This window comes from Toxoplasma gondii, chromosome VIII (assembly GCF_000006565.2).
Source record: "Toxoplasma gondii ME49 chromosome VIII, whole genome shotgun sequence".
Classification (NCBI taxonomy): domain Eukaryota; phylum Apicomplexa; class Conoidasida; order Eucoccidiorida; family Sarcocystidae; genus Toxoplasma; species Toxoplasma gondii.
The window spans coordinates 1,150,013-1,174,784 of NC_031476.1; the positions used below are offsets into that span (position 1 = coordinate 1,150,013).

General features: G+C 52.4%; 2 protein-coding genes across 2 annotated transcripts; one reads left to right on the plus strand and one right to left on the minus strand.

Annotated features, from left to right (window-relative positions):
- Positions 1-2,840: 2,840 nt before the first annotated feature.
- On the plus strand, positions 2,841-4,650 carry TGME49_230970 (hypothetical protein; the record flags this gene model as incomplete). The annotated part of the gene is made up of 3 exons (XM_002367957.1): positions 2,841-2,887; positions 3,695-3,838; positions 4,257-4,650. 3 exons carry the CDS (start codon positions 2,841-2,843, stop codon positions 4,648-4,650), a joined length of 585 nt encoding a protein of 194 aa, XP_002367998.1.
- Positions 4,651-6,896: 2,246 nt separating this feature from the next.
- TGME49_230980 (myosin I) lies at positions 6,897-22,537 on the minus strand (the record flags this gene model as incomplete). Its single annotated transcript, XM_002367958.1, has 17 exons — positions 6,897-7,082; positions 7,506-7,595; positions 7,906-7,947; positions 8,334-8,415; positions 8,713-9,476; positions 10,669-10,896; positions 11,869-11,994; positions 12,780-13,635; positions 14,220-14,314; positions 14,793-15,102; positions 16,149-16,265; positions 16,697-16,964; positions 17,577-17,829; positions 18,753-19,166; positions 19,726-20,457; positions 20,897-21,412; positions 22,151-22,537. The coding sequence occupies 17 exons, from the start codon at positions 22,535-22,537 to the stop codon at positions 6,897-6,899; spliced, it is 5,466 nt and encodes a 1,821-aa protein (XP_002367999.1).
- Between the last annotated feature and the right edge of the window lie 2,235 nt (positions 22,538-24,772).

A 24,772-nucleotide genomic window follows, 5' to 3' on the forward strand; every position in this document is an offset into this window, starting at 1 on the left:
CGCACGAAACGGAGAAGCCCCACAGAGAAGCTGGGGAGGCAGCTGAGCGCTGACGCCTCCAGACGTGTCTGCAGCAGCCGTGGAAACGAGAAGATTTGAGGAAATTGAAGAACGCGGAGGAGAACGAAACGTGAAAAACGCTTTGGATCCACGCGAGAGAAGCAAAATGGTCAGAACTCCGAGTCCGTTTCCAGCAAGTCTGAATCGGGAACAAGGAATGACGGGGTCCACAGGAAATCCTTCCACTTTTCCCGACAGATCGACAAAAAGTAAAAAACCGTAAAACACTTTGGACGAGAAAATAGAGACCTGGATCTGCCCTTCTGCAGAGTTTCCTCTTCCCTAGTTGCCAGGATCGACGTTCGCTCCCGGGGGAAAAAACGCACCGGCAGTGGACGCAGGCGTTGCGGCGAGACAGCTTCGCGGAAAAGAGACACAAAGAGAGGAAAGAAAAAAAGCGCGAGCGAAGGGGAAGGCAGAGGCCGTCCCGCCAAAGTCCGAGAAAAATGGCAAACGCGGAGAACAGGGGAAACAGCTCCGCCGGCGGCGTGTGAGAGGAAAGTGAAACTGCATGCAGAGCCGCCTACACGCGCTTTCGGTTTCGCGTGAAACAGCGCACTGCTTCCGCAAGTCCCAGTCTGGGAACAGGAGCTGTTTTCCGTCTTCAGTCTTTGCTTCTTGCGAAAAAATTCGCACGAGCAACGCGAAGCTGCCGCGAAGAAGACCTGGGTTCATGTCCCTAGTCACACACCAGGGGTCACACGGAGGCCAGAAAACTAACAGCCGGCGCTGCTGGGCGAGAGACTGCACCGCAGAAGGAAAGTCGTTCCACTTTTGCAGAAACTCGTGGCCTGGCCGTGATGGTGATTCAGGAGTTGTGGAGAGTGTGATTTCCGCGAATGGAGGGTCATGCGCAGTGGAGGGTTTCCCTTTTACACGCGTCCTGCAGGAAGGGAGGCCGCCGCACACGGCGACTTGGTCCAGGGCGGATTGTCTCGCTCCTAGAAAAAACTCTGTTTTCTATGAAGAAAGGAGGTTGTGCGTCGGACTGTAGAGGATACGTGTCTGCTCGCGTTATGTGCCTATTAACACTCTCGGGTCAGGGCTATGCAGACCTCCCAACCGAGGAGAAAGTTGTCCAAGGGAAGTCGGCAACCCACTGGACGACTAGGCTACGGGATTCCGACACTCCACAAGCTCTGTTCAGCGGGTACTATACTGCCAAGGTGTTTCCGTCAGCTTTGCCTCCTTTCCTGGTTCGCAGCGAGCCCAGAAAAGAGGTGAAAAGAAGACAAACCTTCACTTTTGCACAGTTCCGTCTGCTCCCAACTTCCCCAGAGTTTCACTTGTAGTCCAGTGTCCCGTTCTGCCCACTCAGAACTTGACATAGAAAGTCACATTCCATACACACGCACGGACACACCAGGAAATGCCACCGGCCACAAGAAGTCGCAGAGTCTATGGAGTTAACGTTCTGCGCGAATCCAAGCGTTTGTGTCATGCTCGTTCTTGTACGTTTGTTTTTCTGCACCGGTGTGATTTAGTAAGGCGCTAGCAAATGCACAAGACTTTGGCAGCACAAGTTGGCCTGTGTTCACAGGAGAAATCCCAACAATGTAAAAGTGTAAAGCTGAGTTTACAGGGGGTGTGCGACTGGGATACCACTGAGAATGCTGCCTTATTTCGATCAGAGCTGTTCAACTGAAAAGAAGTCACTACTTTGTTTGGTTGACTTGCGGGCGGAAACACTGCGGACCACAGATGCCTACGCAACAAGGACCACCTTTAAGGAAGCTGAGGTGAAATGCCATCTGGATTGCCGGGGGATCCGGGACGAGCGACTCCGAGAGAAAATTCGTGGAACGCATTTCAAACAACTGAAGCGTAAGACACACGAGGCTGGTGGTGAAAGAGGGCGCGAAGAAGTGCCGGTAATAGTGTGGAGCACGGCAAAAGGGTGTAGACAGCCCCGTACGACCATCCAGATATTTCTTACAACCTTGTTGTCATGTGTGCAGATGTAGAGACATTCGCGGGGCAGAATGGCTGTGCTATGATGGCAGAATTGTTGCTTATCTTGCGGTGTGGGCCTTCAGCGCGGAGCCTCTGTGCACATATGTTGCGTCTTCCAATGCTTCGTCAACAACTGCGAACAGAACGTTGTGCTGGCATTCGGTTGTCAGGATATCCCGCTCCTTTTCCCTTTAAACGAAAGAAGAAAGGAAAGCACCACATCGAAGTCCCTTGACGGTCCCTGACGTCTCTCGCAGCATTGATCAGATCCACGAAGCAGCTTCCTAAGTGGCAGTTTTTTCCTATGCGATGATGTTTACTCGAGGGATCGTTGCATGTAGCCTTCTGCATTATGGTCTTCGAGTCGTACTGCCTGCAAGCTCTATTTGAAATTATCGACCGGGCGCCTTGTTTGTTTCACAGCATGTGACACCCGCAGCGGGGGCGTCAGAAGCCCCATTAATTACTCTTTAAAATGCCACATCAGCTCCATGTCAACGCCTGTATAATTCTACTCAAAAGCTGCTTCTCTGGTCGGGAATTTCAGGTTCGCAACGAGCCGGCGTCTTTCTGAGACTCTCTCGTCTGCTTCAACACAAGAAATCAACATAGCGTATTGCATCGCACTCCGCCCGCAATTCTGTGGCTCTGTTCCTGGAATTACGAACGGTGGAGTGGAAGTATCCGGATACCACGAAAGCGAATGGGTGGGACGAGGGTGTCTACCGACGACGGTACAGAAGCAGAGAAAGCGTATGAAACATTCCATGTTGACGTATGATAAGCTAAAGTCCAATCTGCGTCCCCACAGCACTGTCCCTTTCACCATGGCCACACTTCTAAGCTATGACAGCTGTGACTGCTATTCCTACAGGTACAAATATTTTTAATTGGTCAGGTACCGCTGCCGTTTGTGAGGTTGGTCGCACCTCCCAACGTCACTCACAGCTGAAATCGGAAAGCGCACGAATTCTCTCTGGCAGTCTGTCTGTCGGAGCAGCGACTTGCAAAGTCCGTCAGGTGCGACTGCAAGCGAGGATTTCTTGGTTGATCTTTTTCTCGTTAGAAAGGGGATCAGTTACAAAAGCGGGGCAGCACCTGTGATAGTTCATCCTGAGGAAGAGAGAACTCGGGCTGGCTTTCGAGCGAAACAGAACTCCTGAAGAATCACCCCAAGAGCTGGATATGCACCAGGGGCACGTGAGAGCTTCGCCGCAGCTTCTATGCGCAGACGGGGACCACGCACTTCTGAAAGCCCTCTCCGTACGTGTCTCGTTTCTGCGTGTCGTGTCGGCTATCGAAAGCACACTTTTCCGACAAGACACAGACTTTCTTCACGGAGTTGGACGACAGAACTCGTTTGCTGTTCCTGCCTTAAGGAGATACCTATAACTCAATATATTGCGATTTACGAATCCGACCGTCTTCATTGTTGGAAGTTGTCTTTAATCCTGTGTGGTCGAACACTGTAGTCACACAACCGCCGCTGTATCGCGATTCCGTGATTCGTGTACCAGAGGCTTGTCAGTTTCTCGCTCCGCGGTGGTCGACAGGGGACGCCTGCGGTGGGATGTCCAGCTCGAACAGCCGTGTCATTTCGATGTCACCAAAGGCACCTTTTTCGTTCGTTGATTCCCTAGATCTGAAGTTGTTGATGAACTTTGTCTTTGTGATTCTCCAGTTTTGTTCCCAAGGGACGGCTAGCTCGGGATGAATTGCACCAGCTGAAGAAATACCCGGTTTTCTGCAACAATCGACACTTCGTCCACAGCGACTGCAGCGCGGCATTCCGTGCCTCTCAGCGCCTTCGCGGGTCGCCGAGAAGGTAGGAGGAAGCGTTTTCTCCGCACCACATTCTCCTCTCTTGTTTTTCATTGTCGAGGCGCACCGGCTTTTGCCAGCGAATGACTCATCTTCACCTTGTTCCCGTTTGTCCGCCTCGTTGCTGAAGTGAAAGCGGACGCCTGCGATGGCGGACGTGGCTTACGAGCGCCCGCGATGAGTCAACGATAAATGTGCGTTTTTTCTCACGCGCCGTCTTCGCTTCTTTTGGTTGCCTTCCTTCTCTAGAACTGGTTTCCTGTTCTCGTTTGATACAGGGCTTCCCGACGTGGTTGGCCTCTGCTTGTCTCAGAAAAAGTACGCGGTGGTTCCTGCAACGCTCGTGACCCCGTTACTCTGAAGGGAGCACAATTCCGACCCCATTTCCCCGTTTGTCGTCGCTTTTTCTTGTGTGCCTTCAGAGGGGTACTCCATAGATACCTAAGGACCAGGCTGTACAGACTTGATTTGCTTTTCGGGAACCAGTTCAGCGGAAGCAAGCGCACCGGCAAAATGGCGTATGGCCCGGCCTACCAGGGCGGACTCTACTCCGCCGCACATACTCAGTACACTGCAACTAACCCGTACATGGCTACGTATGTCAGCACTCCCCCTCAAGGTGGAAATTACTATTACGTCGTCAGAGAGCCGGAACCGCGGCCACGGAAGTGCGTTTTTCGAATCATTTGCGAAACTCTGGGGTGGTTGGCGTCTGCTGTGGTGTGCACAGCCTGCTCCGCTGCGTGTGGAGCGGCGAGTTGCTGCATCAACGGCTTCATCGAAGACGAATTTGTCCCCAGCAAGCCTCAGCCGTAAATTTCAGCAATCGCTTGTTCTCCGCCGCTGTTTGGGCCAGAGGATTTAATGTCGCGCAAGCTGCTTTGTTGAATTCCCGTGTGAAGAGAAGATTCCTTGAGGGTCTGCAGCAGAAGCGGCTGTGGAGTTCTACGTTTGTCCTGTAGATCTATCGCGTCTGGCGCAATGAAGTGACATAATTTTCCTTTTCAGTGTGCAATCTACCAGGTGCATCTTGAGGTCTCTACGAAGCTGAACCTGTGAAGCACCCCAGCATAAAAGAAGCTGTCAGTTCCGATGCCTTCGCGAGACCGTTTTCCATGTCTTTGTTCGGGTTATCGCTGAACCTGTCCCTACTTCTAGGTTGATGGACATCTGTTTTAGAGACGTCTGTTGTTCTAAACCCAGAGATCTAGGGACCTAGAAACGCGGACCTTTAGGTGGTCTCGCCGGTGGACCCCAGCTGGGGATGTGTGCAGGTGCCGTTACTCTAGAATTTCACCGACGAGGATCTTTTGGGACCCTACATCCAGGTCACGCTTTGATTGGTTGTCAGAATTTGCATTTTGGGAGAACGATCGACGAACGGAATTGCAAGTAACGATGCTACGGCTTTCAAATTCGAATTGTTACCGCGGTCATAGGATGCCATGTTCTACGTAGGCTGAGGCAAGTTTGTAGAGTCGTTGTTCGAGTTGTGAAGTCGACCGGTCTACCAGCCACATGGATCCTCCTTCGAAACACATGCGTGTACGCTCTTCTTTCTTCGATATCAAACTGTAGGCACCCTCTGGTGGCACTCGGGAAGGGCAGCGACAGTGTGAAAAGCTTTTCACCCCGCCGCTGCCAGATTCCTATTACGTAAGCTGCTTGCTGTGTCAGTATGATAAACCACCAAACTCCTGAACTGGAACAGGTTTCAATTTACCACTGCGAGACGACTGAAACGCCAGATAAACGTACACAACGATTAAACAACATGAACCACGGGAAAAGACGAACTCAGTTGTCTCGCAGAGAACAAAACATGCCGCCACGAAGCGGGTGCACTCGTGTAAGTAAAAAACTGGAGGTATCGGGGTCGTACTGTGTTTGATGTCGGGAAATGCCACCCCAGCCGTTTGCGCCGCCCTTCCTTCCTGTCTGTGAGAGTGTTTTGGAGGCCACTTCAGACAAGGGTGGCCAGCCAGGAGTTTATACAGGAGCCAAATGCGCGGTTCCGTTCCAACTGGAACATTTCTGGCGAAACTTCAGCTGCCACAAACAAGCTATTCTAGAAACGTTTTTTGAGTACACAGCACTGTGTTAGTCCCTGTTTCAGTATGAGGAGAGAAACCGCAGACGCGACACAGCTGCTGTGCTTACGGACAGTGACTTGCAGGTATGGTGTACAAAGGCAGATTAATGGGTCTACATTTTGCCATTTTTTTCTGTTTGTGCATATGTGCCGCCTCCATGCATTCAGGACGCATGCAAACGTCTGTGCCGTTAGCACATTGACTCTCAGATTCTTGCATCTTTCACTTCTATAGCAACACCGGTAGCATTCATGCAATATGCCTCAAACCTGATGACGAAAAACAGACTGCACCGAGCGGCATAGTTTGTTTCTGCGGGGAGCCGAACAGCTTAACTTTTCCTTTGCTCCTTTTTCTTATCGCGGCGTTTTCTGCATTCTGAGGCACCGTTTTGAACGCGGTCAGTGCTTCTTCGGCTTGTCTGTCGGAAGCACTCCCGCGTTGGAAAGCCATACGTTAGGCCGACGCCGGGAACTTGCAGAACGCAGATTCGTTGGTCGAGCTCGCTCGATGACAGTACGCCATTGTTCCCCCCCCCTTTTTCCCCCACAGAGTGGTTCATCCCAATAAACACTGTTAACCTTGAAACACAACAGGGAAAACCTCTCGTCACTTCGTGAATATACATAGGTCGTGCCGACCACTTTGTCTGCACGGCAAAAAAACGAGCAAATCCAGAAAACCGGGAACATCTCCCCCCACGAAGCGACAATAGACACAAAGCCGCATTGCACTTTCCACACTCCGTGACAACCCGCAACAGCTCTGTTCCGCGGCCAAATGCGCCACTTGAGATTCCTGCTTGAGGCTGAGGTCCCCTTCTACATGACTTCGCTCACGACTTCAGAAGGCGTCGCTCCCGCAACTGGAAAGACGACCTTTAGTGTCACTCAGGTGACTCGCGTCTCTGTACAAAAACGGGCCAGTGCCTCCGTTTCTGCTTGGTGCCAGACAGTTTGTGATTCTGAATCACCCCACTGGACGAATGTGCGCGGCCGCGCACTTTGGCAGGCTCACACCCTGTGCCACACACGGGTTTAAATCGAGCCCCTCTTCATATTTACCGAGCACTGTCTCGCTCAACCTCCCGACGCTGTCGAAAGCCGACGACATTGTTCCCATAGTCGACAGATTGCACAGCGTCGGAAGCCTTTCCTGGGAAAGCAAAGCATCGACACAAATCGACACGTCCTCCACAGAGGTTCTCCGAAACCCGAAATTCTGAACTCAGAGACATCTCTTTTTGACTCTGACCGACACTGTTCGGTGTGGAGTTGTTTCAGTACATGTGTGCGAAAGACTTCGAGGAAACGGCGTCTACGGTACCCGGCCGCTTCCATGTCTGCGTCGCCCCTTGTGCCCTCTGGAATCCAGACTTTGTCTCGAAATCATCCATCTCCCCTACAAACTCCTGGCGTCCCCACACAGACAGACGTTGAACAGGAATGAAGTAAGGGCAAGATTCACACAACAGCAAACACTGGGAAACTCTTTAGCAGCGGGGCCTTGTCCCTGGAAACAAGTCAGCGGAAGTTCCTTTAGCCTTAGTGCCCGTCATTTTTCAAGAACTCGCCCTACGCTTGTTCTGAAAAAGTGGACCTTGATTTCTTCAAGAAGGCCACAACATCGGTCAATGCCATGCTGGAGAGTCTCAACCTGGCCGCGAAGCTGCAAGCAAAATAAAATCAGAAGGTGCACCGCCGCTGTCTCCAGAGGTTTCCTACGGACTGCCTGCCAACCAGGACGCACCTCCCGTTATACAGAGGCACTTAACCCGCGCTGAAAAGCATCGCTACGGCGGGGTACGTGGAAACCGCCGGGAGGGGAGACGCAGCAAGGACCTTGAAATGCGACGAACATTTTCAACTCTGTTAGCTTTGCTGTGAGGACCGAGATGGCCCGATGCTAGATCCTGAGAAGACCTCACCGGCACAGAAGGCATGCATTGCCAAGTGCAAGTATAGCGTTCTAAACTCACTTGATCGAACTCCGCTCGGGTTACTCTATCCATCCCCTCGGCCTGCAAGGAAAACGAATGCGGAATTGCCAAGGAAGCACCTGGGGTGACAAATGAATGCGACCTTTCTTCCTGCTGCAGCAGACCTTTTTTTTGACATAAACGTTCGTGGCTCCACACGCCGATGAAACGGGGGGAATCCGGAATTCGTTGAAATCGCAGAACGTCTCACGTCCAGAAGCCGGAAGCGACAGTGAGAGCTGCGGCGGTGACGCCGGCACTGCTTTCTTTCAACAGCTGCAGGTCCATTTGTGCAGATGCCTGCGAGTTCGCGCCCACGTCAAAAGCGTTGAGGATGGCGTCCAGCGCAGAGTTCAAAACCAGTCGCTGCACACAGATTACCCCTCTGGAACTAGGTATACACGGCACAGAGACTGAAGACAGCTGACCTGGGGATGCGAATAGACACTCCGGAAACTCCCCGCTGACGGTGAACGTTCGGACTGGTCGACGTCGTTTGCACTCCTTGGCCTGGAGGAAACCATACCAGAGTGCCGAAGGCGGTGTATGAGAGACACCGACGCTTTTCTCGAGAAACAGTTTCAGTAGCCGGTAACTCCAGGTGATGGCGAACCGCGGACGAAACCACAGCTCCACTGCCTTGCGGTAGAGACGGGCAGAGATATTTCACAACAGTTTTCCACTTTTTGCGCAACTCTCGGCATGCCGCGAGCGTCCCTATTTCGAGTCGCCTTCAACACGCTTTCCCCCGCTTTTTGCGCCTGCCTTTTCTGACCGCCTTTTCTATCCATCCTGGGAGCCTCTCACCGTGCAGCTCGGCCCTCGCGTCCTCTCGACATCTCTGGCCCGGCGACCGAATCTCTGAACGCGCGATCTTCCTTCTCGCTCTCTGCGTCGCTTCCCTCGCCTTCGCTGGATTCTGTGTTCGAATCTGTTTCTTCGCTGCTTTGGTAGGCTGCGCCAATCAGCGGCAAGGTCCGAAGACGACGAAAGAGTCGCGTCCAGAAACCAGGTCTGTCGTTGGGATAGACCGAAGCAGAAACGTCGGGAGTCACGTCTGCGAAACTCGGCTGCTCGTGGGCGGTATAGACAGAGGCAGCATCTGGTGCGGAGCCGAAGCACGCGGAAGAAGCGGCTTCGGGGTAGGGGACTTGACTCCGCACCGCGAGGCTGGCGCTTTTGCGCGACTCTTGCCTCCTTTGCATCGATCCGGGTGGACTGAGTTCGAGGCGCTGTACTGCCGAATCTACAAACGCGTCAGTCTTCTCATCTTTCGCACAGTCGCGAGCTTCGTCTCCGTCGTCCAATGCCGTGTGCCGCCTCCCCGCCTTCAGAAGAGAAGCCACATACGCGGCAACCAGCTTCTGACTCAGAGCGTTGCCAGCGAAAGAGCCCCGGAGAAGCTTATTCAGGGCGAGAGAGAGAAGGACGCGCGTTTCTTCTGTCTCGTCTGCGCTGCCCGGAAGATCGCAGGAATGTGAAGCCGTGGGAAGACGCAGAGAACAAGAAGACAAAGTTTCGAGGTGTGTGAGCTTGAGGAGAACGCGCGCCCAGAGTGCCGAGGGGTCCAGCTGAAGATACAGGCAAAGATCGGAAAGAAAGAGAGACGAACGAGCCGCTTCTCCACAGAACTCCACAGAGCGGCCTCAAAAAAGGAAAAACGATGGAGCTGGTTCTTCCCAACTCCACGAAATGGACTCGACCTCGGGAACCCTCGAACCTCCACGGATTTCAACTCGTTCTCTGCTGGAAGACCTAGTCGAGAGAGAGAGGTACAGAGAACTGTGGCGTTCCGCATTCAACTGCCTTCTCACACGAAGCACCGGAAAACAAAAGGATCAAGAACACGAGGTATGAACGCTCAAGACATGTCTAGGAGATGCGTCATGGAGCAGCCGCAGAAACCACAGGAGTGAGGAGGCGACCCGGCGCACCTTCACTTTGTCCGCTGTGCTCTGGCCTGGAATTCCTCTCACCGTTCTGCTTCCTCAGGAGCAGTGAGCGTCGACTCACATCGTCGTTACAGGCACCACTCAAGCGTAATAACAGACGAAACTGCATTGGTACGCTTCACTTTTTCCACGCATGTTAACATCCTCGGCGTCCCCCCCCGTCGACCTGGCAGGTGTGTCAACAATGTGCTCGTCTGATGGCTCTATAGCCTCAGCCTGACGGGTGACTTTTGAGACGCTAGAGAATCGTTTCGAGACGTACAGACGCGATAAAGAGACCTGACGCCTTTGGGGGTACCGACGCAAGTGAGAGTCAATTGGAAGCGAAAATGAATTCTTCTCCCAACCACCTCACCTCCCCAGCCCCCCGAGTGTATGTTCCCAGGTGAAAACGGGTGAAGGTAACTGCATGCAGAAGTCAAAAGAAAGTTCCGAGTACCCCGAGTCAGCACATCAGAAATCGTGAGAGGTCGTTTTCTCGACTGTCCACGCCTTGCGTTCCACCACGCTGCTTGATGAGGACCCTCTTAACGCTTCACACTGTGTGAGAAACGATCAATCCAGTACGCGAGAGTACCACCAGGGACTCTACGTATTCAGGCACTCTCTAAGAGTCACGTACTCTCCACGATTCAGGTTTTCTAAGATATTCATGATATTCAGGTATGCTCTATGACTCCCAGGTACTCTGCATTACTCAGAAATCTTCAAAGATTCAGGAACACTTGGATGATCCGATTCTCTGCGCTGCGCCGGTGAATCGTCTCTGTTCTTCTGTGAAACGCGCCGAAGTTCGTTGCATCCGTCTTACTTCGCACGGTGTTTCTTGGGAAGTTTGGGGAGCTTCCGCAGTCCTCGCGGTCTCGACAGGAAGCCCAAAGTGAGAGCGGCTGCCAGCACTTCGAGTCTGCGTCTTCGTATACCTCAGCAACTCCTCGCAGGCTCTGAGATACTCTTGCATTAGCGTTGCTCTTTCGTGGCATAGGGCTCGGTACATTGCCTCTTCCGCTGTCGCGCAAAACCGAGATCCTGGACGGCTCTGAACAAGAAAAAGGGAGACAGGACCCCTGACAAATGCAGACTCACCTTGGGATCGGCTTTGCTTGCAAGGCGATTCATTCGGATACACGCGAAACTCTCATGACCCACCCGACTGGAAAATGTTTACCAACACATATACATGAATAACCATATAAACATAGACACATACAAGCATAGATGCATATAAATACAGATACACTACCTATCGATACAGATATAGATTTACACATGCATGAGGAGAGGCAGACGAGCTTCTGTATTGCGGGTATTCGTGTTTTTTACGAGTTGTAGACGATACAAGGTTTCTGTTGCGTTTCTTCCAAGTTGAATGATTATACCAGATGTATAGGCTGAGGAGAGAGGGGCAGGCCGCGGAAGTTGATGTACAAGTTGAAAGTTCACTGTGGTCGTCTTTGTTTTTGAGTGTTCTCTGTACGACAGACTTGGGGTTATGCGAATTAACAATCGAAGTCCTAGTGCCGACCGATTTACATTTACTGTTTAGCTCGCTGTGAAGGGATTCGCCTTACAGAGAAGGTGTTCCGATAAACGAATACCACGTGCGTACACCTGTGTCTCCAAAAACGTTTCGGTTTCTCTTTTACTTTTTCCATCCCCTTTTCGCCTTTTCTCCTGGCCTCCTCCATTGCAAGTGTTTCCTCTCTTCTTTTCTCCGTTTCTCTCGTCTCTTGATCTTCTCCCTTCTCCGGGCTGCTCTTGGCCTTCCTTCCGACGCAGCAGTCCTGCCTCCTTTTCACGCTGTCTTGTTTCCCCGAGAGTTAAATGCCTGCCTTTCCTTCCTCTGTTTCTTTCCATGTCTTCTGTGCTTTCCCCCTTCTTTCTGCCTCTCCTGTCTCTCCTTTCTTGTCTCCCTTTTTCTTCGTGTTTCTCTGCATTCTGCCTCTTCTGTCTCTGCCTTTCCGCGCTTTTTCACTCTTTCTTTCCGTGCGCTTCGGCTTCGTCCATTCACCTTCCTTGAGCGTCTCTCGCGCGCCTCCGAGGTCGACTTCTTCGCCGCCCTCTTGACGGCTGCCAGACGATCCCGCAAGGCGACGACATCGTCGAACACGGCGTCCAAGTCCTCTGACGAAGAAGCCTTGAAAAACGCCAGGCACCGCAAACAAAGAAAGAACAACGCCTGTTCAGCGACAACTCCCTCTGCTGTTATCGACGCTTCTGAGACACACATCCGGAAGCCCTCTGCATGCAGGCGGAGACTTCGCGCCGAGTCAGATGTGAACAAGCCAAAGGCCTGACCCCTCTCGAGGTGTAGGTTCCGAAAAACAGACTTGTTCTCTCGGAGAGCGCACCCCAGTGGAACGGTCCACTGTGCATCGAAGAGGAGGAAGGACGATGCAAAAGCGTCGCAGCCGCAAAGGGAAACGTAAAGCATTCGTGAGAAAAACAAGGCAAAGTCCAGACATCTGTGTTCGCGTGAGGCTGCAAGAAACACTCGACGAAGAGGAGAGCAGGGATCCGGCGACCCGATCACCTAATCAGGAAGGGAGTTGGCGCGCGAGTTGGAGACTCGGAAGAGAATCACGGAGAGAAGACGATCCCTGAACCCCATCGAGCTGTCTCGGCGAGTCAAGAGTTGAGGCAGAGTGTTTCAGTTGAGACTCCTCCTTTTCATCTCAATCAAGGAGCGGTTAAAAAAGCCGACATTTTTACGGACAAGCGTGGTGGAGATAAACGCCATAAGTTCTGCTCGGCCTCTCAGTCTCTGTCCCCGCGAAAGGAGACACACGACCCTCGAAGCGAACTGTGCCCCAGACACCCACAAACGGTTTCGGAGTTTCTAGGTGTGTGTCTCTGCCTGTCGTCCCTCTCTCGGAGTTTCCTGAAATCTTTTCCCTCGTGTTGGCGTCGCTTGAGTCTTACTTCCGATGCGCTGTCGCTGGCGAAGCCGGCGAGCTGCTCGTTCGTCGAGAGAGTCCGCGTAGACGAGTTGTTCCTTTCGACTTTTTCTGCGAGGAGCGTTTTGACGACCGACCGCCAGAAACGACTGGAACCTCTGCTTTGTCTCGAACTGCGAGGCCGCGCCGATACGTCGCCCACAGCTTCAGACCGAGACGAAGCGTCGCTCAAGGCTCTGTGGTGTCGTCTCGCGCGACGTTTGCCCCTCTCTTCTCTGCCCTTTCGCGGATGGTCCTCCTCTCTGGAACTCGAGTCCTCCCTCGCTTCTTGTTGTCTTGGGTCTCCTTCTTCCTCTCTTGATCCCGCATCGAGGGAGCGCGCCTCGAGCCCGGCGACCCGTTCGTCATCTGCTCTCGGGTTCGACGCCGCCTGCGTTGTCTCGTCTTTCTCCTCACCTTGGCTTCTTCGCTTCGCCGCTGACACCTCTCCTTCTTCGCTGGGCGGGAGGCTCTTCAAGAGAGTGGGCGCCGCCTCATGTGCTTCCTCATGGAGTGCATCAGAAGCAAATGTCTCCTGAGAAAGAACATTTTCCGTTTCTTCCCTAGGTCCTTGATCAACCCCACGAGCCTCTGCTTTGGCAGCTTCCCGCGGCTCTGCCGGCTCTGCGGACTTCGTTTCTGGGTCGCATGCGACGGACAGACCGGCGTCGCGCTCTTGGGAGACTGACGCCTCGCTCTGCAAGAGTCTCTGCTGAGCTTCGCGTTCTCTTCGCTCTCGAAACTCGCGAACCAAACGCCGGAACCGCAGCACACCTCGACAGCGGGCCTGCAGGCGAACGATCGCTGCTCGCGCCTGCTGGTACCTGCGGCGCTCGACGAACCTGAGAAATTCAGGAAAACCAGGAACAGTGCGCTGCATCTGTCAGTGAAGGCGATGAGAAAGTGACTTGTGAACGCCTCAAAGTGGAGAGGCACACTGCACAAGTGGAGTCGTTCTGCAGAAAGAGGGGACCGAAAAACCGAGCCAATGGCAGCCACTAAGCATAGCGAAAAGGTCATGTGAGTCTTGGTGTACATGCAGATGAAACGACATTGACAAGCACACGCAAACAACTTGAAAACGAGACAAACGAGAGTGGAGAGGAAACGACAGAGAGGCGAGAGAACGCCCTCCTTCGTTTGAGCTTGTCCTGGAGTCCTGCTTCTGCAGAGTTGAGATTCCCTGGTTTCTTCGTACCGCAGACTTTGTGCATGCACCCTCATTATTCGAGGCCTCCAAGCGCGGCTCTCAGAAGGCACTACGGCTATCAAGAAGCATGGTACACAACGAGTCCCCAGACGGCTGTAAAGAATACGCTTTACCAAGGAGTCGACCCTAGAACACTTCAAAGTAGTCCACACACACTGAGTGGGCAAGCGACAGAACTCCGTGCAATTCAGAAAAAAGAAACATCCCATGCCCCACCCTCGGAAATGCTTGGAAATGCATGTGGCTGCGCGAAATCGAAATTTCGCTGCAGCCCGGTCGAGCGCGTCCATCAGCGGCTTCTTCAGAAACACCTGGACGAAAATGCACGCAAGCATGTAGGCGAAACGCCCTTTATTTCGAGACACTGAAACCTTATTTTCGCGCGTAGTGGGACTACAAACAAAGTTACAAAAGAAAGGTGTTTCCCTGCATCTGCGTGGTTGTGCCATGGGGGGGCGTCCTGAACTCGGCAGTCCTTGTCTCTGCAAAAGGATGAGGGTATATCTGTGTCATCACACTTTAACAGACGGACGTACAACAGGCCTGATTGATTTTTGAATGCTGTAGGTCTCGTGGTAGACGCACTTCTATCAAAGAGTGCATGCACTGAAGGTGGCCGAAAAACTCGGCGCGCCATCAACTTTCAAATATTAAAAGACACGAAGGCAAATGAAAGTTGAAAGGTCCCTGTCTGCATATGCGTGAATGAGCTGGAGCAGTCCTTCGCCGCAGGAATGTAAAATACACGCGGGAGACAGGAAAAGCTAAAAACTCCCTTTCTCCACGTACCTTGGTTTTTCCGACTTGCCACGCAAACGGCTGATCAAAGACGCCCTCCTTTGCCAGCATTCTGGTCAAGGCCTCCAAAAGAGTCACACACATTTCGCGGTCGCTCTGAGAGATTTGAGAGTTTCTTTTCTTCTCTTCTCCGCTTCTCTCTCCAGCGCAATCAAAGCCGCTGGCAGAGGCGACGGCGGGCGCCATCGCCTCTGCAGAGAGACAAGAAAACTGACCGAGGAATCCGGAAAACGGCAGACGGACGGGGTAGCCGTCGCGCCGAATTCGCACTGTCTCCAATACACCAGCGCACCGCAGTTGCCTGAGAAAAAATGGAAAGGCCATCCCAGTTTAGTTCCCTTCTCTGACGCACTTGGAGCTCTCTGCCATGCAGGTGTGCCCACAAACTTGAAGCCTTCAACAATGTTGTAGAGCCTTTTCCAGGTTCGAGCGCTTGGCACTTCCCCTCTGCTGGGTCTGCCAGAATGAAGAAGCCACCTGAACTGAGCTTTCGACGCTCGAAGTTCCGAAAGAGACGGACATGCAGAACGGCGTCGACAGGAAGAACCATGGAGGAAAAACTAACGCCACCGTAAACTCCGTTTTACCCTGTGTCTGTTCCAGATGGCTTATTGTTTACATTTGCCGCCAGTACACGCAAAATCTACGCCTTAAACACGCCTTGGATCACTTGCGGGGAAAGCAGCAAATCGCAGAACATGAAGAAAACGAATAGACGAACGGAGACAGCTGGCGACGCTCTATAAGCGTACAGTCGTTGTCTCTAAACGAGACATGGATCTGACAGAACTTTGGAAGGGCCTCCGTCGTCAAAAGGCTCACTTTAAAGAAAAACGAGAATCTAATCGGAGGCATTTCCACTATGAGAAATAATCGACACTCAGGTGAAGCACCGCTATTGCAACACAACAGTTTCCGCACCCGAGATGAACTCTGTTCGGCGCGTTAACATGTAGAAACGCGTTCAGACTTCGCTACCATAGCGTTTGTGTTCCAAAACGAATGTCTAAAAATCATTCTTCAGCGAGAGACAGTTGCCGAATCCCAGTGGGATCATGCATATATATATATATATATATATACCAAGACCTACATCGCTGCCTATGCATACATCGAATACATACAAATATATATATTTTATGCGTATATTAGATATATATATATATGCATCTACGCATACATATATTTATGTAAAAATATACATAAATATAGTTTGGATTTCAAACACATGACAAGTCTCCATTGTCTCCGACGGGTTGCGCTTGGAGAGGCACCGAACGGTAGGAAAGCAGCGAGGACAGAGAGGCTTTTGCATTTTGGGGAAACTGTATGCGTGTGTCGGCCTACCGCAGAACATCTGCAGACTCAAACAGGCCTCTGCCCTTCTCTGCCGAGGGTTTAATGCAGCGTACGTAGAACGGATCTGTCTCCTCGATTGTCTCCAACAAGCCGCGGACCTGTTCTCTGCAGAGAGGAAGCGAAAATGCCGGGAAGAGAGAAAATGAAAGAAGGGAAGCACCGCGGAAGGGACCTCCACACCAGATTCAACTCGAAATCCAAATTCATATATGAATATGTATGTATGAGCGTACCCCACCCAGGACCTTCATCTGTTGTCTATGCATACCGCACATATATATATATATATATATATACGTATATCATATATATTCATCGATACGTGAGTGAATTAAATTATTTATTTATATAATGTGCATATACATAAATGTGTGCGTGTAAATCTAAGATTAACATCACTGTTTATGCACATTGCAGATGTAGAACTATACATCTATGGATGTTTAGGTGTGAAACACCACGCCCTTGTGTGCTTTGAAAAAACGCCGCCTCTTTTCAGCTGAAAACGGCCTTCTTTGTGCAGAAAAGGCACTCACTTGAAAACCGCAGAGATGGACTTGGTGACCCGCCTGTTGGCGCCGGCTGTGGAGTCGTAAGCGGAGGAGAGACAGCGCGAGAACGAGCGCGAAGACAGAGTGGACAGAGAGGAGAACTGGCGGCGGTCGTCTTCCTCGCGAGGCTGGAGGAACGAACAGAGGTCTTGAAGACACGCCGAGGTCGACGTCGATACCAAGTCTGCAATTTCTCTGCTGAACGAACTCCGATTCTTTTCGAGAAACCCCTCAACGTTGTACTCCACCGGGCCTGAGGACAACGAGACGAGGCCCAACAAACAGCAGAGGCAGGACTGGACCAACTGGGGAAGGGCGTTTTACTCAAAAGCGAGAACCTATTCAGGTTGCAGGTCTTCTGTCTAATCAGACAACAAGCGGTGTCCTTTGACTCGCAAGTTCGAAAATTCGTCCTAAACTGGTAGTGCGTTTCTTTCGACCAGGAAGGACTCGGTTTTGAAGGTTTTACAAGGACGCGAAAACACCACCAAACGAATCAGAAGACTGAGAAGCACAGTGAAGGAAACCGTACAAGGACCAACCAAATGCGAGCCCAAGCACTGAAGGGAGAGGCAGAACACGAATGCCAACAAGGAGAAGACTCAGAGACAGAGTGAGAATACGAATCCGGACAGCGAACGAGAAGAATGAACACAAGGACCACAGGAGTCAAAGGTAAAGCAGATCGGGAAGAGTGAGCAATCCACCACTGCATTGACGCATCTTTGAGAAGAGGCAGAAGAATCACGAACGAGAGGGAGTTTCTGAAGAGCACCAAGATCTCCTCTGCGCCAGAGTACGCAACAAGAGTTTGCTGCATGCCGCGGCACTCTCGATCTTCCCGCAGCCGCGTTTCGCAGCCTACCTGCGTAGTGGACGATGCGGAAATGCGTGGCTTCGTTCAACTTGTTTTCTGCTGGCTGGACGCTTGGTTGCTCGGTTGATTTTGACGCGAGGAGCTTGCGCAAAAACGAACGATCTGTCGCCCGCGGCATGATGTTTTCCGAGTCGAGCACCGCAAACAGCCCCGTCACTTTCCTCTCCAGAGCGTCGATCACTCCTTTGTTGTCAGTGAACTGAATCTGCTCCCAGGCAATCCCTTCGGCGGCATAGGTAGCCTGAGGGAACAGAACAACACACGCAAGAAGCGAGGAAAGAAATCAACACCCTGATCCATCTGCCTGCGTTTGTGAGCTCTGAAGGACTACGGTATGTCCAGTTGAACTCCGACACAAACGTTTACGCATTCATACTCAGAGTGATGGGATGTGTGACTTTGAAAGGGATCTTAACTTGCTCGAACGAGACGCAAAGAAGCGAGATATCCTAAAGCGGAGAGAGAGAAGAGAAAACGGTGTTGCGGAGGCGAGAGACTCGGAGACATGGATAGACGGAAGACACAGGCTGGAAGCAAAAGCATTTTCTCGAGATGGAGCAGAAAAGACGCGAGTTGAAGGAGGAAGAGAACACTGAGGAGGGCGTGGACGTCACGGGCAATCTTGGAGAGGGAAACAAAGTCAACGGTGAAACAAGCTGGACGAGGAGATGAAGCCGAAGTCTAGAGGGTATCTCAGATGTGCCACTGCATCACGAGTGAATCTATCTTCCGCCGACGCCTCCACAGCAGCACCACAAAAAGCTCGAAAAACCATAGGTTTTCTCTCTCTTGTGGTCTTTCTTAAGAGACGGCACGAGACCATCGATAAAAGAAACCGGATCTAGGATACTGAATGTGACTCCAGTTTCAAGCGTTGCTCCTGGGGAGGAGAAAATACTACGCGTTGGCGAGTTAAAGCCGTCCACAAATGAACTCTATCTTCAATTTCCGCGGCAGCTTAAGCTAGCAGCTTATATAGGGGACCGCAGCTGACCCACTGCCGCGTCCGTTAGAGAGTCCACCGAAACGGGAGGCCCTGCACACACTCAAGCCGAGTAGCGTGGAGGCTCGTTCCTGCATGCAGAGAGTTCGAGACGCCACAGAAAGCCTTGCAACGCTCGCGCGGGTCCTTCTGGATGTGGAAGGAGCTACACCCAGAGGTACCTGTTCGAGGGAGAAGATATGGTGGTTGAAGTGCTGTTGAAGTTTCTCGTTTGCGTAGTTGATGCAGAGCTGCTCAAACGAGTTCGCCGCAAAGACCTCGAAGCCGTAGATGTCGAGAAGGCCGATGAAGAGTCGGCTGTCTCTCTCCTTTCCACTCAGTAGAGATAACGCAGTCATCGGCGCAGGTCTTCTTATCTTGTCTAGGCTGTTTGTCCCAGCCTCTCGCAGCGGGAGAAACGAGAGTAGCGAGGAGGGGGCAGGCGCGCCTTCCTCTGAAGAAAGCTCCTCGACAGGAAGGTCGACTGCTAGGTTCAGTCGACACACCAGCCAAGAAAAAAGATGGTTGTAAATGTACTTCGCCAAAGTGTCGCGAATCTCCGCTGCCTTTTCGGCCGTCCGAGGCAGTTGCAGATCCTGCCGGAGACACAAGGAGACGCGAGTCGCGAGGCGTCGCGAAGATCCGAAACCGTACGGGGTGAACTCTAAACTCTGTGAACGCTCAGGGTGAAACTCTAAACAGGAACTCATCGTTTGGAAACTGTCGAGAGTAAAAACGAAACTGTGAAGAGGAAACAGGGACCCTTGAGCAGTGATCCCTTACATATACGTGCTTATGCACATGCATTCAAATGTATAAATATACGTATGGATTTATATTTATATCCTAATCACTAAGCTTGACACACCTGAACACGAATCCCTACGCAGCAAACCGGCAACCGTGATCCGGAGACCCAACACCCTTTGTCTTTGTGCTCCGAGTGAAGGTTTGGGCGGAGACTGGCGCCACAGGCCAGGGCCTGTGTGGCTGACTCAGTGAAGTGCGAGAAGGCTCTCGGAAACAGTGCAGAGGAGTCAGGAGAAGAAACATGCAAAGAGCGTCACGGAGAAAAAAGTGGAGAGAGAACTGGGACAGAGGGAAGGAAAAAAACGAGGGGGGCCTTGGAATGGAGAGACTTCGCACATGCCTTACTTGTTTGGTCACAGGGTCAATGAACTTTTGGACTCGAAACAGCTCGTAGAGACTTCCCGCGTCGATGGATAGAAGTCGCGCAATGGTTTCCACCTGGCTCTCGTCCGACCCGTCTTCTTTCTTTTCTGTCTCTGCTTCGCCGCGTTCTCCTCCCTCCTCGAGCTCCGGCTGGCCCTCCAGGACCCTGGCGCCGACTCCACCAGGTCTCTCCTCGAAGCGGACGTTTCCGAGGTGAAGAATGGCGGCCAGGACGCGAAGAACATTTTCTCGTTCTTCCTGTGAGAAGCCAAGGTGTGTGAAGCACGCGAGGAGCTCTTGGAAGTTCGCCGCATTTTCTTCTTGTGACACCGGGTCTTCGAGAGCCCAGGCGTCTCCGAGGAACTCGTCCCGGCCCCAGGAGACAGTTGTTTCTGTGCGGGGCGGCCCCTGTGGGGTGAGGTAGGAGAACGAGGACGCGGACGGAGACAGCCGCAGCTCTGCCTGAAACTCGGGGGACAGAAACTGCCTTGCACCATCCACGAGTTGGTAGAAAACGTGGAAGTTTCGTTCGTCCCTGGAATGCGCCACTAGGCGACATGTCTCCAAAAGATACGTGTTGAGACCCGCAGCCGATATGCGTCGCGTTCGCGGTTCGAAGTAAATCAACGTGAACTTCCCAAAGCGACTCGAGTTATCGTTTCGGCATGTTTTGGCATTTCCAAAGGCCTCCAAAACCGGATTCGTGCGCAAAACCTGCAAACCGAAACGTACACGCAAGTCTGCGTTACATCTTCAGTCGTCGGCGAATTCGACCGCGGATGGTATCAGTTCCTCAAAATTGGGGAGGGACCGACATCTCGAAAGAGACACTTGAAAGACGCACGAGAGGTAGTATACAAGTATGGAGTACGACATGCGGAGTATGGACAAACATGTGAGTATGTGTGTACGCTTAGATCTCTGCCGTTGAAAATCGACGTTTTTTACTGTACGTCCGTTTCTCGCCTTGGTTGCCAGTCATGCTCCTTTTTCACCTGGGGACCCTCCACAGTTGTGGGTGCGTGGCGTCGAGATGCCTACGACGCCCAGTCCGACCTTCCCACACATGTTTCTAGGCGACTCCAGGGGCGTTTGCATGTCCTCTGGCCTCCCCCGTTCCCGCAGCCGCTGCAGCCTTCGAAAAGGACATTACCCGATCTTCGAGGGAGATGCGCTGGGTTTTCCTTCCACTTTGTTCGCCGCTCGTGAGGGGTTTGAGGTGGGCGAGGTACCGGAGAATCAGCTTGGTTCCCTCTGTTTTCCCTGCCCCACTCTCCCCAGAAATGATGATGGACTGGCACTTGCCCTCTCGAAAGAGTCGCGAGTGTGCACGCTGCGCCGTGATGAAAATGTGGGGTTTCGTCCTCGCTCGCAGGCTCGCAGGCGCCGCGCCATTGGACCCCACCGGCGAGGCCCCGGTAGGCTCCTCAGCGTGGGGACTGTCTCCGCAGGATTCTGCTTCGAGGGCCTCTTGAGCGGCAGCAGCCTTCCGGCATGCTTCCATCGCGGCCTCATCGAAGAGCGCAGGCAGAGGCCCACAAGGATTTATGGACAGCAAAATATGAGAGCCGATTGCCGTGTAAATGTCGAAGCGCGAAAAGCGGGTCCGAATGCTGTGCAGCAGGGACGCCTCTGTCAGCTCGCCGAGAGATAAAAGGTCGTCCACACCCTGCAGGTGAAGGCAGAGAAGAAAGAGGAATGGGGGACAAGACGAAGAAGGAAACGGCGCAAAAGAGCGGGCAAGATCCGGAGAAAAGACGAAACAAAAATGAGTTGGGCAGGGTGCACCAGATCCGACACGGGAGAAAGACGATGAGAAAGTGATGAGCAATAGAAAATGAAGGGTGGAAAATTTGTACATAGAAACGTGGCGGGTCTTGGTTAGATGAGGAATAAAGTCGTTACGGGAACTGCAGAGACAAAGGGAAGAACCGCAACGTGGATTCGGAGGGTCGACATAAATATCAAACCCATATGCATGTAGCGAGGTTCCAAACGATGGAAACAAACACCTCCAAGAACAGAAACGCAAACATATCCAACGGTGTAGTAGACTTCCTCCCGGGTTTCCCCTTGTACAAAAATTTGGGTGCAGTTTGCCCAGTTGAATGTCTAGCATTCAGAACGGTCTCTCTATCTGTTTCCCCCCCCCCGCCCGTCAACATCCACTGTGAACCGTGAAAAACCCAAAAATGTACTGCTTCTCGAGGAAAGAAGCGTTTGGCGGCTTGGCAAGAAGATCTGCCAGAAACGTAGGGACGAAGCGATTGCAGGTCGCGAACTGGAACTCAGCGGGAGCGATGTGCGACACGGAAACGCACCAGTTCACCTTTTCTCAATTTCAGCAATGTGGGAAGAACGCCTTTCTGTGTCCTCTGTGCTTTCCGTTTGTCGCCTGCCGCCTCACCTTTAAGAGCCTGGGGGAGTCGACGCTGCCGCGCAAGTCGGCCAACCGCATTTCGGCGAAGCCGCCATCCTGAAACTCGACGACGCAAGTTGCATCTGCGTTGCTCTGCAGCGCTTTTTCGCCGTTCCCGTCCTTTGCGTGGATTTCTGCTAGACGGGCGACAGTCCACAGTTTCGTTGGGTGGCCAACCCAAAACCAGGAACCTAGCAAGTCGGTACGTCCTGCGGAGTCATCGATGGAAGAGACACCGCGGCAGTCCTGATGGATGTTTAACTCTTGCGCGGGAAGGAGAACACATGCCTCAGATGTCTCAGAAAGGGAACAAGAGGAAGCCGTTTCCTTCGCAGCAGAAGCCAAGGGGGTGCCGCTGCCCGCCGCCAGCTCCATCGTTGCAGCACACGCCGGCTAGCCCGAGAGTGGACTCCGAGCCGGAGTTGGCGGAAGAATGTCCCGAAAAGCAGGAGTTCCCCCGAGAAAGCAGGGGTTCTACGAGGTCAAACGGGCGAGAGATGTGCCTTGCTCTGTGGAGGGTCTTCCGGCACACGCCAAGAGCGCACCGAGAGACAGAGCAGCAAAGTCGCGAGCAGCGACCGATTTGTACGTTGACGGGGCTGGGGGCGTCAGGGTGGCTCTCGATCTGCGTAAAGAGAGAATCGGAATCTCCCAAAACAGGACAGAGGAAACAGTCTGTCCAGCGTGGCACCGCGCGTGTCCTTCCAGAACAGTTCCGTGAGGAACCAAACACACAGCGCGAGTTGTTTGTCAACTCACAGTGTGAGTCCGGGACGGCTCCAGCTAATCTCGGATCGAGAAGGAAGGGACGTGCACGTGGACGGACGAAACCAAAAAACGGCAACCGTGGAACTTGAGGAAAGAGAAGATGTTTCCGCGGGTAAAGGAGACGAAAAGCCTCTCTCAAAATTCCCCAACAAATCTCCTCTACTCTCGGGAGGCGCTTGCGCCCTCTCAACTCCAGCGCACTGCCGCAATTCCCGGCTAGCCGGCAGGTGAGTGTATATTCGCGGGTGTAGCCCGCCGCCCGAACAGAGGGAAAATGCGGAAATACCCGGCGAAAGGAATTCACTTCTTGAAGAAGGAAATCACAAATTGAACGGATAAGAGGAATCAAATTTGACAGCCTTCCCAGATCCCCGTTCCCCACGAGCTGCTCTCAGACGACGCAAGCATGCGCTGCACACCGGACAAGACAAACGGCAGCGGGCGATCCTACCAGGTCTGCCGGAAAACGGTAGAAAAACACTTCAGCCTCGATTTCGCTGCCGCGGCATAAACACTGAAAATATCAGTAACCAATGAATAGTGCAAGTCTGTAGTCTTCGCTTGGGAACGAGACAAACTGCACCAAGGACGGGGCTTTGATCGCGTTGTCAATGCGGTCAACGGTCCGAGCGACTTCTCAGCCTTGCCTCGACCTCGGAAAAATGAAGTCGGGGACACCTGAGGAATTTAAGCGCCAATCTTCTGGTTACCGTGGTTATGGATTTCTGTGGCCTCATGGAAATGGAGAGGCGGCCCGATTCTCTTGCTGAAGGGAGTAGCGCACGCAGAAGTCGTTCCTGTGTGACGGGCTTTACCGGCCAGAGTTACGTTCATCGTGCATCAGTGGCGTATACTAGGATGTGAAGACCTGTCAACCGCGCGTGGCATGCTGCCGCCAGAAGTACACGTGTGCAAATGGGCTTTATGGCTACTTCACCCGGTAAATAATTCGTGGACAAAAGTAGAAGGCGACAGCCGCACACCCGAACGCAGTGGATGATGGCGAAGCCACGCATTTCGATGTCGGAAGAAGTTCAGGTGGGCATGAATCCGTGGCACCGGCGACTGAGAACTAGGGGCTCAACGCTAGCAAATGCACAAAATGATTCTAAAGTATATCTAAACGATATAGCGATACTCGTTATGGCTTGGAGGACAACGGTCACTGCAACTAAAACACCAAAGTTGGAAGATGAATCCACACCGATAAAATACACAGTGTTCCTGGAATATAGTTACAAATATACTGTGTTCTCGAAACAGAATCTCAAGATTGCAATGACAATACCATGGTTGAAATGAATACCATTAAGTAAGTGTAAATATACCATCAACAAGTCCATCATCGTTAACTGCGGAAGAGAGACGTAATTTTGCCGTACGAACTAACATAGGAAAGAAGAAAGGCCGCTTACACGGGGCAATTTTGAGAATTGCAAACAAAGCATTAAACATGCTTGGCCAGCGCTGGGAGAGTCTCGACGCATCCTTCTGCAGGCAGCGGGAAGCGTGACCATAGTAGGTGCGCGTTTGATTTCCGCGAGCTCGTACGTGTTACAGAGAAGTTCGAATGTGTCGTTTTCTCTAAAAAGGATGAGATGATGTCAGGCTTGCAGACGGCACCCCGAAGAATACGGAAGCGACCCCTCTAGAGACGGTCAGTCACCGAATTCAAGGCGTTTCGCGTGACTTGAGAGATGGCCAGATGCTCCGGGTAGCAATCTGCCTTGCACACATCTCAGCACGTGGTGTAGATTGCCTTAGAAGTCAAAGTATCTTTTTCTGAAGGGTTATGTCCGTACAAGATGCCGGAGAGTGAAACAGGTCCTGACTGGAGCAAAG